The 20623-nt window shown below is 39.8% G+C and overlaps 1 protein-coding gene across 25 annotated transcripts in view; it reads left to right on the forward strand.

Moving 5' to 3' along the window:
* Positions 1–16581, forward strand: part of DOCK9 (dedicator of cytokinesis 9) — a 299763-nt gene extending 283182 nt beyond the window's left edge. For all 25 annotated transcript variants that reach the window (XM_037800399.1, XM_037800409.1, XM_037800417.1 and 22 more), the window contains 4 exons: positions 3779–3969; positions 6769–6869; positions 7002–7140; positions 15323–16581. In XM_037800399.1, coding sequence (XP_037656327.1) covers positions 3779–3969; positions 6769–6869; positions 7002–7140; positions 15323–15445 — 554 coding nt within the window. In that variant the 3' untranslated portion in view covers positions 15446–16581. The remainder of the gene's footprint in view (positions 1–3778; positions 3970–6768; positions 6870–7001; positions 7141–15322) is intronic.
* The last annotated feature ends 4042 nt before the right edge of the window (positions 16582–20623 follow it).

Here is a 20623-nt window from a genome sequence, read left to right on the forward strand (position 1 = left end):
GAAATATTTTATATGATGAAGGATGTGAACAAAGCTCTGTGTCTGCCAGAACAGAAGGGAATAAAGAGGAAGAGTCCACTACAGAGAGAGGCAGAGTAGACCCCCATGCTGTTGGCTTAGGATGCAACCATGTCACACAGCCATGAGGGGCAGTGAAGAGACTGGACTTAGGATTCCCTCAGGCCTGGATTCAAATCCTCACTGTGTGACGTTGGGCAGGTCGCTTAACCTCTCTGTGCCTTAGTTTCCTGATCTGTAAAAATGAGTTATATCATCTATCTCATTGTGTTATATAATTTTATAAATTGTAACCAGGAGGGGAAAGAATGTACTTCATTTTGCTGGATCTCATCCACCAAAAGCTCCTTGCCTTTTGGGGTCAATGATGAGCAAAGGGGTTTATAGTATAACAAAACACAAAAAAGTTGCTGGTTTTGCACTACTTTGAAAGATTTCAAAGTATTGAAGGGATAGGTACTGGGAACTATAAAGATTTAAAGAATGCGTTATAAAAATGCTACTAAAAATAAAAGCTATAAACTCTTTTGTCAGCCTTGTTAGAGATACACAGACTAGGACTTTCTGAAGACTTTGAACTTTCCCTTATGTCCTTCTGTTCCATTCCATTGCTTCAGACCTGACCTTTGACCTTCCAAGTTGTAGGGAAGCCCTGGCCTGCCCTGGCCTCTTAACCCAGCAAAGGATCACATTCCTGTATAGTTCACAGCCTGTTGGTTAACTGCAATTGTGTGAACGTTTGAAAACCTTATGATCACCTTGCAGTCTCTGTAGATGTAAATTTCTGAGCCTGTCCCCAACATGATCCTCTTTTCCTTCTTTCATGGAACTTTGCCGTGGAGTTTCTTCCAAGTCACTATTCCATGGCCTTCTAAATCATGGCCAAACCCCCAGCGCTTACCAGGAACTAAGGTTGGAAATACTCTCCTGCCCAACACCATCTATTCCCTCTAACCAGACCGTGTAATCACACACACACACATTAGCCATCTATTCCTAATCCTCCTTCCTAAAGGTCCATGTGAGTCATTTATCAACGCAATGGCTTGTCAGTCGGTCCCCTCCTTTTCCGCCTTCCAGGGTCAGTTTGCGCTTTCCTTTAGTCATTCTGGCAGTTATACACTCATTAATTCAACAGTGTTCCAGCTGGGCATACTAATAAGACAAAGATCTCTGCCCATGTCCAGCTTACATTCTAGCAAGGGGAGACTGAGGTTAAGCATAATGAGTAACTAGAACTTATGCTGGAAAGTGACAAGTGTTAGGGAATGTGAGGTTGAGTGGGAGGGCTGCAGTTTAAATGGAGTAAGTGGAGTGGGACCCCCATGGAGTAGGTGAGCTGTGAGCTGAGACTTGTGGGAGGTAAGGCAGTAAGCCATGAGATATCTGGAGGAAGAAGCCTCAGTACAGAGGCCTGCAGCTGGAGTGTGTGAGCTTGGCATGTTCCAGGAGCAGTGAGAAGGCCGGGGTGACTGGGGCAGGGGGAGAAGGGGGAGAGGAGCAGAGAAGAGGCCAGCAAGGAAGTTGGTGGTGGATCCCAGATCTCATGGGACCTTGTGGGCTCTTGAAAGGACCCTGTGTTTTCTCTGAGTATTAATATTGTATCTTCCTGTACCTTAAAGTTGACTACTCTTTAAGTCTCCAGATATCATCAGAGGAGGAGTTATATCCTTGTCAATCCTTGGACAACACACATACAACATTACCCTTGGGGTTTGTTTTTCTTTCTGAAATAACAATGCTACCACACAATGGTGGTCAACAATATGTTGATGATACAAATTACATGTGTTTTCAATATACTTTTTTTATTAGAGAAACTGTAGGTTTATAGAAAAATCATTCAGAAAATAGAGTTCCCATATGTACCCCCTCCCCCATTATTAAGCCCTTGCATTAGTGTGGTACCTTTGTTATAATTGATGAAAGAATATTATAATTGTACTATTAACTATAGTCTGTAGTTTACGTTCGGGCTCACTGTATTGTACACTCATTGGTTTCTTAAAAAAATTGTATTCTAGTAACATATATACAATCTAAAATTCCCCCTTTTAACCTCATTCAAACATATAATTTAATTATGTGCTACCATCACCACCATCCATTACCAAAATTTTTCCATTGCCCCAATTGGAAATTCTGTAGTAGTGAAACCCCCATTCCCTACCCCCATCCCAGCCCCTAGCAATCTATATTCTAGTTTCTGACTCTATGAATTTGGTTATTCATGGAATCAGAATACTCTAACGATACTAATTACATGTGTTTTGACCTGGCTGTCAGCATCACAAAACATTTCCGCTGGTACTTCTTCCTCACAGACAGGAATGTGGTAGAACTTTATAAAGCACATCAGTCTGTCCAAACACAGTTATACCTCTGGTCAGATCATGGTTTCCATGGCTTGTAAGCAGCAATATGCAGTTCTTGTCACACTATAAAAGGAGTTTTCAGTTCAAAGAGGATTTATTGATCCCAGTTCCACCACTGAAAAACTCTGTGTTCATAAGAAACACAAAAGAAATGCAACAACCCTTGAACTTAAATTGGTAAAACATTTAGAGAATAGAACAGGGCTTGAGCATGTGACAAATGAGGTTGCATCAGATTGAACATCTTTTCGTCTTTGTCCAGACCTTTGGTTGGCCTGTCTGAACTTTTTTTCACAGGAAGCTGTTTTCTCTTTTGTGATAAGAGTAAACTCTTCCCAACCACTTACAAAATAGTAATGAGTCTGAACATAACCACTCCCATCTTACTTTAGCTTGTTAAAAATAAAATAAGCTTTTAGGCACAAATCTACATGTCTACTAGTAAATATACTTTAATTGAGACTCATAGATATTTAGAGACCATATAAAGCAGTGAGATAGAAATGTGGAACAGATCCAAGCTAAAACCTTCTGTTTTCTATTCTTTTTTTAAACTAACTCTTTGGTGTCAGTATGTTTAGATAATCTTATTATGATAAATAAAAACTATATTGATGATCTTTTTGTTTAAAAAATCATATGAAAAAATATTTTTTCATTTATAGCTATGAATGTTTCAAAATATCTTTATTATTAGTGTAACTCCAGTAGTTTGCAGATGTCTGGTTCATGAAATACTTTGCTGGGAAATATTCTCTCATTTGTTATTTTTCATTGGTTTCTCAGATTCGTGCAAACTTTATCATGCCATGCAAAGCTGCTCTGGGCAGAACAATGAATTTCCTCAAGGACCTCTTTATGGGGCTGTTTTCTGGACTTAATTTGTTATATGATACCTCAAAATTGTTTAGTCTTTTTATGTTTTCAAAGCCATTTTATACCTACTAGCTCATTTTATACCTACTAGTTCTCAACACAGCTTCTGGGGAGTTAGAGCATATATAGCTGAGAAAATGGAGCAGGGAATGATTTATTCAAAGACACTTCTCACAAATGGATAACAAAGACCGTCATTAAACATAGTTGCACTATTATAAAAGAAGGCAATATTTTGATTCCACAAACTCACTGTTGTGTGACTTTGGCAAACTTCAAGTCCTTTATTTGTAAAATGAGGATAATGATTACTTCTATCTCAATAATTGTAGCTTTTTAACAAGTTTATTGAGAGGATTAATGAAATAATACATTGAGGGTACACAGCCTAGCCCATAGTGAGCATTCCCTTATGTCAATTAGCCATGATTATAATATGATATTAATTTTTAATGCTAATTAAAGGCCGTGCAAGCTGTGGAATAATTCTGGGGCTCACTCCTCTGCAGCAATACACTGCTTCCCTTACGTGAAGAAGCGGATCCCCGTCATGTACCAGCATCACACCGATCTGAACCCCATTGAGGTGGCCATTGACGAAATGAGTAAGAAGGTGGCTGAGCTCCGGCAGCTGTGCTCCTCCGCCGAGGTGGACATGATCAAACTGCAGCTCAAACTTCAGGGCAGCGTGAGCGTCCAGGTGAGCGCCCGGCACTGGGACGAAAAGCAGAACTTAGAGCATCCAAGGGGAAACCTCCTCTGGACCTTGGCAAACCTCAAGGCCTTCCTGCAAGCAAGGTCTAGTTTAGACCCCTGTGGCAAAACAATCCCCAGCTCATGTTCCCTAGCATCCATGCAGTTTCTCCATCAGAGGGGGAGGTAGCCTTAGGGCCCACCCAACCCACCTACAAGATCTGTCATTCTTACTAAGCTGCCCTGCTGGAAAAGAACAGGAGAGAGCTCTCAAACACCTGGGCCTCTGTGCCAACCTGATTTTTCAATAATTTTGGGAATTCTAGGTGCCTAATTAGACTCATCTAAATATAAGGTATGGACAGGCAGTAGGTTTTCTTAAAGAACTTTTGTTTTCTGTTTTCTATGAAAACTGTATCATCCAAGGTACCTTAAGTTTCATTCTCCTAATGGTATTTTTTGATTAACAGATGTTCATCATCCTAAGATTGCTCAGTTGATCAATTTTTCCTTTATGGGTAGCACTCTTTGTGTACTTTTAAAGAAATCTCTGACTATTCCAAAGTCTCAGAGATACTCTCCTATGTTTTCTTCCTTTGTTTAGCTTTGACGTTTAGATCTGAGACAATCCATCTGGAATTGATTTTTGTATGTGGAGTCAGGTAGGGGTCAAGAGACATTTTTCTCCATGTGACTGTTCAGTTGATGTTCACTATTTATTAAAAACATTATCCTTGATGTAAGCACCTATTACAAAAATATGTCCCATTTGTGAAATATATTATACTTCAATAATAGGTTTTTAAAAAGATGTGCTTACATGGTTTCCTGAATAATTGATAAATGTTAAATAACCTCCTTCCAGTGATAACTAGGCTTCTTACTATTTTTAAGTATATACAAATCATTCTAGCATGTTTTATGTAAAAATATACTTCCCTATATCCCATTTCTTTTCACTTCCTGTATTTTCAAGAATGGTGTGTTAGTGAAAGTTGCATGTAGATTGTAATGCATAGTTTTGCTTTGTTGTTTTGTTTTTTTTTTTTTTGACTCATTTTCTGAAATTAGTTTTTGTCAACTTTTCATAAGCTCCACACTACAGAACCATTGGTCATTGTCTAACATTTTTCTAAATGTCATCAACCACAAAGTATTTGCCGATGTTTTCAACCTCTTCTCTTAAGCACTGAAAGATTTATGCATCAAAATAAGTTAGTAAATGACTGTGATAAATATTCCAGCAATGTGTATGATTGCATAATGGAGCCAGAGGCCACAGTTGTTTCCATTTAAGCCAAAAACATTCAATAACTGTGACCTGGGAACATCCAGTCTTATCTTAAAGGCTAGTAAAGGTGGGCTGGCCAGGCCTGTTGAGCTTTCTATAGGGCAACATGTGCCCTGCCATTGGACAAGGACTCTTAAAAAGCAAAGAAATATGGTACATGATGAAATGAAGAGATTACGTTTACATTTGTATGCCTACCAAGGTAACAACAGAATGGGAGGAAAAGGAAGTAACTGTATCATTTTATTTGTGTATTTCTGTCATTGTTTTACCTAGAGGCTCCTCAGCGTTGCGGCTTTACAGGACAGAGCCATTAGGTGGCTTCTTGGCACTACACTAAAAGAGCTTGTTATGTTAGCCCTTATGAAGTTTCTTTGCAGTTTCTTAAAGCTGAATATATGTTATCATTTTGGATCATGGTTATTTGGATGGTCTTCAGGTTCCTGACGTGGTTGTCCCCCCATATCCAGTCGGATGCCAAGTCCTGCCCTTACGCATTCAGTCATCACAAGAGGTTACCTGGTTGTTCCTGACTTAAGGTTCTGCCTCTAGCCACTGTGGCCTATATGCTCTGCCTCCCCATCTCCCGGTGTGACTTCTCGTGGCTCAGTTCCCCTGCCATTACCATCTTGCACGTCATGGATCAGAACCACAGCCCGTCCTCCTTTACCAACAGTGACAGACAAGGCAGATGACTGTCCCCACTTTTTTTCCTTCCAAGCCCACCATAATTTCCAGTAAAAATCATGCAATAATCTTATGGTCAGACCCCTTCCCATCTTGTTTCAAGGGCTGGAACATTCTCCTTCCTGGCCCAGTGTGAGCCACCTTCTTTCCAAATTCCTACATTTCCTGACTTACTCAACTTCAGAGAACTCTTCTTGGCTAATTGAAAGACCGATGAAGGGTTCTTATTTGTGCCCCATGTTGCTAAGTACCCCTAATCTTTGGCTTCTTGATACACCATGGATGGTTGTTTCATTCATAGACATTAAATCAGTTTGTCCGTGGCAATAATGTCAGTGGAATAAAGTGAACAATTGTTTTTAAAAACTGGCATGTATACTATTTTTAAAATTTTGTCACTGTACCACATTGTTGCCTTCATTCAGTGTAGTGTAGCACAAATTTTAGTGACCTAAATACCTTGATTGTAAGAATCTTTGACATGTAGTGGAAGACTCCAGCTCTGATCCCAGGTATTTTGCTTATTGGTTGTTTGACTTTCAACCTTAAATTCTCCAAGCCTTGTTCTATTCCTACATGAAACAAACCACTGTTATAAGTGCCCTGTCTATGTCATAGGGTGACTAAGATGATAAAATTAAATGATATATGAGAATAAAAGCTTTATTCACTATTTCCTTTTTGAGGTTACAAGTTCCTAAGTGGTATGGGGATCATGACTAACCCGTTCACTCAAACAGCATTTTTAGCACATGCCAACTGAACCTGAATATACGATCTTGGTAATTTTCTTCAGAACATAATTTTAATTCTTGGTTGTTTATCTAGGTCAATGCTGGTCCACTAGCATATGCTCGTGCTTTCTTAGATGACACAAACACAAAGAGGTATCCTGACAACAAAGTGAAATTGCTTAAAGAAGTTTTCAGGTAAAGCACACTGAAAGTATCTTTTTCTCAAGTATTGATAAGTTCTGTCATCAATCAGGAAAGAGATACTACTAGTTGGACTCATTCTTTGTCCATTGTATGCCTTTATTTCCCTCTCCTGCACCATTTCAGGCAATTTGTGGAAGCTTGTGGTCAAGCCTTAGCAGTAAATGAGCGTCTGATTAAAGAAGACCAGTTAGAGTATCAGGAAGAAATGAAGGCCAACTACAGGGAAATGGCAAAAGAGCTTTCTGAAATTATGCATGAGCAGGTAAGCGCCAAACTGGCTCTGACAACTTGGAATTCTTCTCATTTAGGGACTAAATTAGTTGGAATTGGAAGTACTCCTTCCAATGAACTAACCTCCGAGAACTTTGATATCAGTAGAATGATGTTGCATACCACACCCCTGCTACTCTCTAACCCCAGGGTCTTTGGGGAACAGCAAACAGATTGCCCATCTGTTAAGATCTAAAGCGAGTAAAAGAGAGCAGCATCTACCTGCTCATCTTTGTTTGTAGAGGTGACAATATTTCATAAACTTTGTCTCTCCACACATCAAACTAGCCCAAAAAAATCTCACACAAAAAAGCAATACCAATATGGATATTACAACTGTCTTTATTCACCCAGTCTTTTGAAAGAACATGGTTTGCCAGCTTGCCTTAAGGAATTATCTGTTGCATTAAATGTCTTTTGCCACTTAAAAATAGGCTTGTTCAATTTTTGGCTGTTCACAGCTGACCTGTATGCTCCAGTGGATTCTTCATGATTACTTCTTCTATATCCCTTATCATTCTGGGCATCTTTCATTATGACATTGCTATTGCCTCTTTCATCTATTATTATTTTTGGTAGGATTATGTATGTCGGCTCAGTAGTCATCAGAGGGACAGCTGACCAGGGTACAAAGTGAATGTCAAAGAGCAGCATCCACATTTTTGCCTTTTGTGTTCCATTCTCCGTAAGTCACAATCTGCCTTCTTCTGAGTCACTATACCAGTCTTTAAAACTAATGTTGGGGACTTCCGGAAGATGGCGGTTAAGAGAGACAGAGCAAAAAAAACACCTCCATGAAGAATACTAGATAAAAGCCGGAAAGTGTCCCAGAACACCAGTTCCAGCAAAGCACCAGCTGGACAAGGTCTGCTAAATCCACAGGGATTGTGCACTTGGTGGAACTGGGAGTCTGCATCCTGAAATGAGTAAGTAAGCCTGCTGAATATCTGGCAGTCACACTGCGGTGTGGAGAAACAGTGGGTTGGCATTTGGAGGCGGACTAGTACTTTTTTAAAAAAAACCCACGAGCGACTGCGGATACGGCAGCAAGAACTGCACAGTGAAGCGCAGCAGGAACGGGCTGTGGGTACACCTCAGTATCTGGCATGGATGATGGCCTTTCACGCACCCGCTGCTAATTGTCTCGGAGCGAGGCAGGCAGAGATTAGCCAAAAAGGGAAAATAACCACGTCCCTTAGAGCCATCTTCCTGAAAGGCTGGGAACACTCCTTCCCGGCACCGGCGCCACAGCCCAGAGCCGCACCAAAAATCCCAGTGTGATGGGAAGTGTTTCCAGCATCATGCGCACACACCACAATATCAGAAGTGGACAGTAGCCTTTCGTGCACCCACAACTAATTGCCTGGAGCTAGGAAAGCAGAGCTGTGCAAAAAGGGGGAAATTAATGTGCCCCATACAACCATCCTTACAGCAGGCTGGGAACGCACCTACACGGCCCGGCTGCCCAGAACTTCCCTTGAGGGACAGCACGCACTTGTGACATAGCACAGCCTTCCCTCAGCAGAGGCCCTTGAAGGGCACAGCTTGGAAGAGGGACCCACTCGGAAATCCCAGGGACCATATGCCAATACCAAGGACTTGTGGGTCAGCGGCAGAGACAGTCTATGGCGAGACTGAACTGAAGGTTTAGACTCTTGTAACAGCCTTAAATCTCCAGAAACACCCGGGAGGTTTGATTATTAAAGCCAACCTCCCTCCCTAACCACTCAGACACACACCCCACATTCAGGGCAGACAGCGCCAACAGCATAACCAAACTTGGTGCACCAGTTGGACCCCCACAAGAATCAGTCCCCCACACACCACAAAGGAAGTTTGGGAGAACTGGCTTGAGGGGAATAGGTGGCTCACGTATGCGACCTGCTGGTTAGTTAGAGAAAGTGTATGCCACCAAGCTGTAGATCTGCATATTAGAGATTAGACTTTGAATTACCCTACATATGCTAAAAGAACCCTATCGAGTTAAGCAAATGCCAAGAGGCCAAAAACAACAGAAAATTTCAAGGCATATGAAAAAAACAGACGATATGGATAACCCAAACCCAAATACCCAAATCAGATCAGACGAGATGCAGTACTTGGAGCAGTTAATCAAGAACTAAAGACAAACAATGAGAGCATGGCACAGGATATAAAGGACATGAAGAAGAGCATGACACAGGATATAAAGGACCTGAAGAAGACCCTAGAAGAGCATAAAGAAGAAATTGAAAGAGTAAATAAAAAAATAGATGATCTTATGGAAATAAAAGAAACTGTTGACCAAATTAAAAAGATTCTGGATACTCATAGTACAAGACTAGAGGAAGCTGAACAACTAATCAGCAACCTGGAGGATGACAAAATGGAAAATGAAAGAAAAAAAGGAAGAATGGGCGAAATAAACAAAAAAATCAAAATGGACCTCAGGGATATGATAGATAAAAAAAACATCCAAATGTAAGACTCATTGGTGTCCCAGAAGGGGAAGAGAAGGGTAAAGGTCTAGAAAAAGTATTCAAAGAAATTGTTGAGGAAAACTTCCCAAACCTTCTATGCAACATAAATACACAAAGCATAAATGCCCAGCAAACTCCAAATAGAATAAATCCAAATAAATTCCCTCCAAGACATATTCTGATCAGACTGTCAATACTGAAGAGAAGGAGCAAGTTCTGAAAGCAGCAAGGGAAAAGCAATTCACCACATACAAAGGAAACAATTAAGACTAAGTAGTGACTACTCAGCAGCCACCATGGAGGTGAGAAGGCAGTGGCACGACATATTTAAAATTCTGAGAGAGAGAAATTGCCAACCAAGAATTCTTTATCCATGGAAGGCTCTCCTTCAGATTTGGGGGGGAGTTTAAATTTTTCACAGACAAACAAATTCTGAGAGATTTTACTAATAAAAGACCTGCCCTACCAACAGGAAGCCCTAGCAACAGAGAAACAAAGAAAGGAGAGAGAGAGATGGAGAAAGGTTCAGTACTAAAGAGATTCAGTATTGGTTCATTAAAGGACAATAAGAGAGAGAGGGAAAAAATTTATCTGACAAACATAAACCAAAGGATAGGACGGCTGATTCCAGAAATGCCTTTGCAGTAATAACATTGAATGTAAATGGATTAAACTCCCCAGTTAAAAGATCTAGATTGGCAGAATGGATCAAAAAATATGAACCATCAATATGTTGCATACAAGAGACTCATCTTAGACACAGGGACACAAAGAAATTGAAAGTGAAAGGATGGAAAAAAGTATTTCATGCACGCTACAGCCAAAACAAGCAAGAGTGCAATATTAATCTCAGATAAAATAGACTTTAAATGCAAGGATGTTATGAGAGACAAAGAAGGCCACTACATACTAATAAAAGGGGCAATTCAACAAGAAGAAATAACAATCATAAATGTTTATGCACCCAGTCAAGGTGCCACAAAATATATGAGACAAACACTGGCAAAACTAAAGGAGGCAATTGATGTTTCCACAATAATTCAACACATCACTTTCTCCTATAGATAGATCAACCAGACAGAAGACCAATAAGGAAATTGAAAACCTAAACAATCTGATAACTGAATTTGATTAAACAGACATATATAGAACATTACATCCCACATCACCAGGATACACATTCTCCTCTAGTGCTCACGGAACTTTCTCCAGAATAGACCATATGCTGGGACATAAAACAAGTGTCAATAAATTTAAAAAAAAAAATTGAAATTATTCAAAGCACATTCTCTGACCACAATGGAATACAATTGGAAGTCGATAACCATCAGAGACTTAGAAAATTCACAAATACCTGGAGGTTAAACAACACACTCCTAAACAATCAGTGAGTGTTCTAGTTTGCTAATGCTGCCGGAATGCAAAACACCAGAGATGGATTGGCTTTTATAAAAGGGGGTTTATTTGGTTACATAGTTAGTCTTAAAGCCATAAAGTGTCCAAGGTAACACATCAGCAATCAGGTACCTTCACTGGAGGATGGCCAGTGGTGTCCAGAAAACCTCTTAGCTGGGATGGCACGTAGCTGATGTCTGCTCCAAAGTTCTGGTTTCAAAATGGCTTTCTCCCAGGACATTCCTCTCTAGGCTGCAGTTCCTCAAAAATGTCACTCTTAGTTGTACTTGGGATATTTGTCCTCTCTCAGCTTCTCCAGAGCAAGAGTCTGCTTTCAACGGCCATCTTCGAACTGTCTCTCATCTGCGGCTCCTGTGCATTCTTCAAAGTGTCCCTCTTGGCTGTAGCTCTTCTTCAAATTGTTACTCTCAGCTGCACTGAGTTCCTTCTGTTTGTCAGGTCATTTATATGGCTCCACTGATCAAGGCCCACCCTGAAAGGGTGGGGCCATGCCTCCATGGAAATATCTCATCAGAGTTATCACCTACAGTTGGGTGGGGTGCATTTCCATGCAAACAACCTAATCCAAACGTTCCAACTTAATCCCCACTAATATGTCTGCCCCACAAGATTGCATCAAAGAATATGGCTTTTTCTGGGGGACATAATACATTCAAACCAGCACAGTGGGTTAAAGAAGAAATAGCAAGAGAAGTTGGTAAATATGTAGAAACAAATGAAAATGAGAACAAAGCATAACAAAACCTATGGGATGCAGCAAAAGTGGTACTGAGGGGGAGGTTTGTAGCACTAAATGCATACATCAAAAAGGATGAAAGAGCTAAAATCACAGATCTAATGGATCAACTGAAGAAGCTAAAAAATGAACAGCAAACTAATCCTAAATCAAGTAGAAGAAAATTGATAACAAGGATTAAAGCATAAATAAATGAGAGAACAAAAAAAAATAGAATAAATAACACCAAGAGTTGGTTCTTTGAGAAGATCAACAAGATTGACAAGCCCCTAGCTAGACTGACAAAATCAAAAAGAGAGAAGACCCATATAAACAAAAGAATGAATAAGGAAGGTGACATTACTGCAGATCCTGAAGAAATTTAAAAAATTATAAGAGGATACTATGAACAACTGCATGCCAACAAACTGGATAATGTAGAGGAAATGGACAATTTCCTGGAAACGTGAACAACCTAGCCTGACCCGAGAAGAAATAGAAGACCTCAACCAACCAGTCACAAGCAAAGAGATCCAATCAGTCTTCAAAAAGCTTCCCACAAATAAATGTCCGGGGACAGATGGTGTCACAGGGGAATTCTGCCAAACTTTCCAAAAAGAACTGACAGCAATCTTACTTAAACTCTTTCAAAACATTGAAGAAAACGGAACACTACCTATGAAGCTAACATCAATCTAATACCAAAACCAGGCAAAGATGCCACAAAAAAGGAAAACTACAGGCCAATCTCCCTAATGAATATAGATGCAAAAATTCTCAACAAAATACTTGCAAAATGAATCCAAAGACACATTAAAAAAATCATACACCATGACCAAGTGGGGTTCATTCCAGGCATGCAAGGATGGTTCAACATAAAATCAATCAATGTAATACAACACATTAACAAATCAAAAGAGAAAAATCAAATGATCGTCTCAATAGATGCTGAAAAAGCATTTGACAAAATCCAGTATCGCTTTTTGATAAAAACACTTCAAAAGGTAGCAACTGAAGGAAACTTCCTCAATATGATAAAGGGCATATATGAAAAACCTACAGCCAACATAGTACTCAATGATGAGAGACACATCTTCAAGACCTTGTATTAGAAGGTCACTTCCTAGACCTTACACCCAAAGCACAAGCAACAAAGGAAAAAATGGATAAACGGGAACTCCTCAAGCTTAGAAGTTTCTGTACCTCAAAGGAATTTGTCAAAATGGTGAAGAGGCAGCCAACTCAATGGGAAAAAATTTTTGGAAACCATGTATCTGACAAAAGACAGATATCTTGCATATATAAAGAAATCCTACAACTCAATGACAGTAGTACAGACAGCCCAATTATAAAATTGGCAAAAGATATGAAGAGACAGTTCTCTGAAGGGGAAATACAAATGGCCAAAAAACACATTTAAAAATGTTCAGCTTCACTAGCTATTAGAGAGACGCAAATTAAGACCACAACGAGATACCATCTCACACCAATTAGAATGGCTGCCATTAAACAAACAGGAAACTACAAATTCTGGAGAGGATGTGGAGAAATTGGAACTCTTATTCATTGTTGGTGGGACTGTATAATGGTTCAGCCACTCTGGAAGACAGTCTGGCAGTTCTTAGAAAACTAGATATAGAGTTACCCTTTGATCCAGTGATTGTACTTCTCGGTACATACCTGGAAGATCTGAAAGCAGTCACACGAACAGATATCTGCACGCCAGTGTTCACAGCAGCATTATTCACAATTGCCAAGAGATGGAAACAACCCAAATGTCCTTCAACAGATGAATGGATAAATAAAATGTGGTACATACACACAATGGAATACTATGCAGCAGTAAGAAGGAACGATGTCATGAAACATACGACAACTTGGATGAACCTTGAAATAAGCCAGGCACAAAAAGAGAAATATTATATGCTACCACTAATGTGAACATTGCTGGAGGAGAATGCATGGGGTGTTGGGCTTCCCCACCTTGATGGTTGCTGATGTCCTCTCAGACATTGGGGACTGGTGGTTTGATGGGCTGAGCCCTCAATTATGGGACTTGCCCTTGGGAAGACTGTTACTGCAAAGGTGTGGCTATGCCTCCTTATAATTGTGTCTAAGTGTCTCCTCCTGAGTGCTTCTTTGTTGCTCAGATGTGGCCCTCTCTCTAGCTAAGCCAACTTGGCAGATGAAATCACTGCCCTCTCCCCTACGTGGGATCTGATACCCAGGGGTGTAAATACCCCTGGCAATGTGGAATATGACTCCCGGGGAGGAATCTGGACCCGGCTTCATGGGATGGACAACATCTTCTTGACTAAAAGGGGGATGTGAAATGAAATGAAATAAGTTTCATTGGCAGAGAGATTCCAAAAGGAGCTAAGAGGTCACTCTGGTGGGCACCCTTACGCACAATATGGATAACCCTTTTTAGGTTCTAATGAATTGGAATAGCTAGCAGTAAATACCTGAAACTATCAAACTGCAACCCAGAACACTTGAATCTTGAAGTCGACTGTATAAAAATGTAGCTTATGAGGGTTGACAGTGTGATTGGGAAAGCCATGTGGATCACACTCTCCTTTGTCCAGTGTATGGATGGATGAGTAGAAAAACAGGGGCAAAAAAAAAAAAAAGAAAAAAAGCACCCAGTGATCTTTTTTACTTTAATTGTTCTTTTTCACTTTAATTTTTATTCTTATTACTTTTGTGTGTGTGGTAATGAAAATGTTCAAAAATTAATTTTGGTGATGGACACACAACTATATGGTGGTATTGTGAACAATTGATTGTATGCTTTGTATGACTGTATGGTATGTGACTATATCTCAATAAAGTTGAATTATTAAAAAACATTTTCTAACTAAAATATAAATGCTCCTCAAAAAAAAAAAAAAGACTAATGTTATTACTTCGACAGCACATACCTCCTTTCATCTATTTCCTACATTATTGCCCTTTGGTCTTGCAAAATGGAAAACAGGACCATTTGTGTCAGTTATCATATTATATAATCATTTTGTTAGAAAATTTTCATTGTTGGAAATTAACTTAAATGTTTGCACTTTAACTCTCTTACTTTTTTCCTCCTCCATGCTAACACATTCAGATGGGATGGTAATGTTGTTTTTTAATTTTATTTTTCCATATCTTGATAAACTGACTTACGTAAAGTTGTTACTGAGTTGCAGCAACTGCAGACATTGATATAGTGACAATACAAGTGCGCAAAGGAAAGCAGTTGTCTTCTGGGCATTTAAAAAGTAGAAAACATTTTGAAAGGATTCAAGAAATGAATGTGTAAATGAGACTAAAAGGCTCTAAATCTAGTCAGTCTAAAAGACTTCCCATTGATTAACTTGTGAAGGAAACAAAACTTTCTTATAATTCTGATCTGAAATAGTCACTTCCTAGATAAACTAACAGTTTGTCTCTGCAGACTGTCAAAGCCAAGCTGTCTGAGAGCACCATTCAGACTAATGACACAATTGGATAAGAAGTTGTATATGTTAGGAGAAATGTACCATTTTGAGAAATGCTTGTTTACAGCATTACACTTTGGTAATTTTATTCTTCTGTGTCTGAAGATTTGCCCCCTGGAGGAGAAGACAAGTGTCTTACCGAATTCCCTTCATATCTTCAATGCCATCAGTGGAACGCCAACAAGCACAATGGTTCACGGCATGACCAGCTCTTCTTCGATTGTGTGATCGCGCCTCATGGACTCTGTGTGGACTTACTTTGTCATTTGCAAACTCAGGATGATTTCCAAAGCTTATCACTGGGCTCATGCAAGACATGGGGAAGACGGAGCACAAGGAGAAGTCAAGGGGAATGGGTGGGAAAGGAAATAAAGAACTGGGTTGTTTCATAGATTTTCTATAGAAGTAGTAAGAGGGTGCACTTATTTTTTTAAATCCCACTGGCAATATTCAGAGTTTTCATTGTATCTTAACAGAGGAGTCTTAAGCTGTAGCTAAATTTTATTTCCTTATAGAGTAGTAAATGGCCTAAAGAAAACAAGTGTTATGGAATGTACATAGCAGAAACAGTAGCACTGAAATTGGGGTTGGGTTAGCCTTTTTGTCTCTAGGCTAATCTGGAGAAGCTTGAAAATATTTTTTCCCTGTGGCACATTCAGGTTGAAAGCAAGAACTATTTTTGTGACTAGTTTTTGATGTAAGGGAATCAACCATTGTAATTTTTGTACCAGTTAAAACCAGATTTAGTGCTTTTGTACTCATTTAATTGCATTTAAAAACTACGAAAGTTTAAGAAACTATGTGAACTTAAAACTAGTCAAGCAGTTTAGAACCAAAGGCCTGTATTAATAAACACAACTATGCTGAAAACTAAAAAGTAGTACAGTATATTATTATGTACATATAGTTTGTTAATACAGTCTTGGCATTCTGTACATACATGTATCACATTTCTATACATTTTTAATACATCAGCTTCTGCGTTAAGTTTGTGATGAATTGTGCTGTTCTTAGTATATGCAATACTTTTGACTTTACTGTTTTATTCTTGTACATAAATAAGTGCAATATGGAGATGTATACAGTCTTTGCTATGTGAGGTTTATAAACTGTTTTAAAATTGTCATCCTTTTGCCAAAGTGATGGAGTGTGTAATTGGTAAATCATAAATCCTGTGGTGAATGTTGGTATAATTTATAGCTTTCACCATGTTATATTTTCTTTTAAGACATTAATTTAGTAATTTTATATTTGGGAAAATAAAGGTTTTTAATTTTATTTAACTGGAATCACTGCCCTGCTGTAATTAAACATCCTGTACCACATCTGTATTAAAAGTAACATTGCTGATTTTTGCTAGTGAATTCTGGGTATTTATTGTTTGACAGCCACAAAACAGGCAGGATGTTGATGTAGTTGGGGGTGAAATAACATGGTATCTGGGGTTTTCCTTAAAATACTCGACCAAAAACGAGGGGAGGATTGGTAGAAGAAACATTAGATTGACACAATGTGTGACATTGTTAAAGCTAGGGTTCAGTCCAGGGGGAATGGTTTACACTACTTTCTCTACTTTTGGGTAAGTTCCCATGATACAGACTTCAAAAGGCAGGGCTAGAGGGGCGGGGCAAGATGGCAGACTGGTGAGCTGTATGTTTTAGTTACTCCTCCAGGAAAGTAGGTAGAAAGCCAGGAACTGCGTGGACTGGACACCACAGAGCAATCTGACTTTGGGCATACTTCATACAACACTCATGAAAACGTGGAACTGCTGAGATCAGCGAAATCTGTAAGTTTTTGCGGCCAGGGGACCCGCGCCCCTCCCTGCCAGGCTCAGTCCCGGGGGAGGAGGGGCTGTCAGCTCCGGGAAGGAGAAGGGAGAACTGCAGTGGCAGCTCTTATCGGAAACTCATTCTACTGATTCAAACTCCAACCATAGATAGACTGAGACCAGACACCAGAGAATCTGAGAGCAGCCAGCCCAGCAGAGAGGAGACAGGCATAGAAAAAAAACAACACGAAAAACTCCAAAATAAAAGCGGAGGATTTTTGGAGTTCTGGTGAACACAGAAAGGGGAAGGGCCCTGAGGCGCATATGCAAATCCCGAAGAAAAGCTGATCTCTCTGCCCTGTGGACCTTTCCTTAATGGCCCTGGTTGCTTTGTCTCTTAGCATTTCAATAACCCATGAGATCTCTGAGGAGGGCCCCTTTTTTTTTTTTTTTTTTTTTAATCCTTTTTTCTTTTCCTAAAACAATTACTCTAAGAAGCCCAATACAGAAAGCTTCAAAGACTTGCTATTTGGGCAGGTCAAGTCAAGAGCAGAACTAGGAGAGCTCTGAGACAAAAGGCAATAATCCAGTGGCTGAGAAAATTCACTAAACACCACAACTTCCCAAGAAAAGGGGGGTGTCCGCTCACAGCCATCATCCTGGTGGACAGGAAACACTCCTGCCCATCGCCAGCCCCATAGCCCAGAACTGCCCCAGACAACCCAGTGTGACGGAAGTGCTACAAATAACAGGCACACACCACAAAACTGGGCGTGGACATTAGCCTTCCCTGCAACCTCAGCTGATTGTCCCAGAGTTGGGAAGGTAGAGCAGTGTGAATTAACAAAGCCCCATTCAGCCATCATTTCAGCAGACTGGGAGCCTCCCTACACAGCCCAGCAGCCCAGAACTGCCCTGGGGGGACGGCACTCACCTGTGACATAGCACAGTCATCCCTCAACAGAGGACCCGGGGTGCACAGCCTGGAAGAGGGGCCCACTTGCAAGTCTCAGGAGCCATACGCCAATACCAAGGACTTGTGGGTCAGTGGCAGAGACAAACTGTGGCAGGACTGAACTGAAGGATTAGACTATTGCAGCAGCTTTAAAACTCTAGGATCACCAGGGAGATTTGATTGTTAGAGCCACCCCTCCCTCCCTGACTGCCCAGAAACACGCCCCATATACAGGGCAGGCAACACCAACTACACACGCAAGCTTGGTACACCAATTGGACCCCACAAGACTCACTCCCCCACTCACCAAAAAGGCTAAGCAGGGGACAACTGGCTTGTGGAGAACAGGTGGCTCGTGGACGCCACCTGCTGGTTAGTTAGAGAAAGTGTACTCCACGAAGCTGTAGATCTGATAAATTAGAGATAAGGACTTCAATTGGTCTACAAATCCTAAAAGAACCCTATCAAGTTCAGCAAATGCCACGAGGCCAAAAACAACAGAAAATTCTAAAGCATATGAAAAAACCAGACGATATGGATAACCCAAGCCCAAGCACCCAAATCAAAAGACCAGAAGAGACACAGCACCTAGAGCAGCTACTCAAAGAACTAAAGATGAACAATGAGACCATAGTACGGGAGATAAAGGAAATCAAGAAGACCCTGGAAGAGCATAAAGAAGACATTGCAAGACTAAATAAAAAAATGGATGATCTTATGGAAATTAAAGAAACTGTTGACCAAATTAAAAAGATTCTGGACACTCATAGTACAAGACTAGAGGAAGTTGAACAACGAATCAGTGACCTCGAAGATGACAGAATGGAAAATTAAAGCATAAAAGAAAGAATGGGGAAAAAAATTGAAAAAATCGAAATGGACCTCAGGGATATGATAGATAATATGAAATGTCCAAATATGACTCATTGGTGTCCCAGAAGGGGAAGAAAAGGGTAAAGGTCTAGGAAGAGTATTCAAAGAAATTGTTGGGGAAAACTTCCCAAATCTTCTAAACAACATAAATACACAAATCATAAATGCTCAGCGAACTCCAAATAGAATAAATCCAAATAAACCCACTCCGAGACATATACTGATCACACTATTAAACACAGAAGAGAAGGATCAAGTTCTGAAAGCAGCAAGAGAAAAGCAATTCACCACATACAAAGGAAACAGCATAAGACTAAGTAGTGACTACTCAGCAGCCACCATGGAGGCAAGAAGGCAGTGGCACGATATATTTAAAATTCTGAGTGAGAAAAATTTCCAGCCAAGAATACTTTATCCAGCAAAGCTCTCCTTCAAATTTGAGGGAGAGCTTAAATTTTTCACAGACAAACAAATGCTGAGAGAATTTGCTAACAAGAGACCTGCCCTACTGGAGATACTCAAGGGAGCCCTACAGACAGAGAAACAAAGAAAGGACAGAGAGACTTGGAGAAAGGTTCAGTACTAAAGAGATTCGGTATGGGTACAATAAAGGATATTAATAAACAGAGGGGAAAAATATGACAAACATAAACCAAAGGATAAGATGGCTGATTCAAGAAATGCCTTCACGGTTATAACGTTGAATGTAAATGGATTAAACTCCCCAATTAAAAGATATAGATTCGCAGAATGGATCAAAAAAAATGAACCATCAATATGTTGCATACAAGAGACTCATCTTAGACACAGGGACACAAAGAAACTGAAAGTGAAAGGATGGAAAAAAATATTTCATGCAAGCTACAGCCAAAAGAAAGCAGGTGTAGCAATATTAATCTCAGATAAAATAGACTTCAAATGCAGGGATGTTTTGAGAGACAAAGAAGGCCACTACGTACTAATAAAAGGGGCAATTCAGCAAGAAGAAATAACAATCGTAAATGTCTATGCACCCAATCAAGGTGCCACAAAATACATGAGAGAAACACTGGCAAAACTAAAGGAAGCAATTGATGTTTCCACAATAATTGTGGGAGACTTCAACACATCACTCTCTCCTATAGATAGATCAACCAGACAGAAGACCAATAAGGAAATTGAAAACCTAAACAATCTGATAAATGAATTAGATTTAACAGACATATACAGGACATTACACCCCAAATCACCAGGATACACATACTTTTCTAGTGCTCATGGAACTTTCTCCAGAATAGATCATATGCTGGGACATAAAACAAGCCTCAATAAATTTAAAAAGATTGAAATTATTCAAAGCACATTCTCTGACCACAATGGAATACAATTAGAAGTCAATAACCATCAGAGACTTAGAAAATTCACAAATACCTGGAGGTTAAACAACACACTCCTAAACAATCAGTGGGTTAAAGAAGAAATAGCAAGAGAAATTGCTAAATATATAGAGACGAATGAAAATGAGAACACAACATACCAAAACCTATGGGATGCAGCAAAAGCAGTGCTAAGGGGGAAATTTATAGCACTAAACGCATATATTAAAAAGGAAGAAAGAGCCAAAATCAAAGAACTAATGGATCAACTGAAGAAGCTAGAAAATGAACAGCAAACCAATCCTAAACCAAGTACAAGAAAAGAAATAACAAGGATTAAAGCAGAAATAAATGACATAGAGAACAAAAAAACAATAGAGAGGATAAATATCACCAAAAGTTGGTTCTTTGAGAAGATCAACAAGATTGACAAGCCCCTAGCTAGACTGACA

This window comes from Choloepus didactylus, chromosome 12 (assembly GCF_015220235.1).
Source record: "Choloepus didactylus isolate mChoDid1 chromosome 12, mChoDid1.pri, whole genome shotgun sequence".
NCBI classification, from domain to species: domain Eukaryota; kingdom Metazoa; phylum Chordata; class Mammalia; order Pilosa; family Megalonychidae; genus Choloepus; species Choloepus didactylus.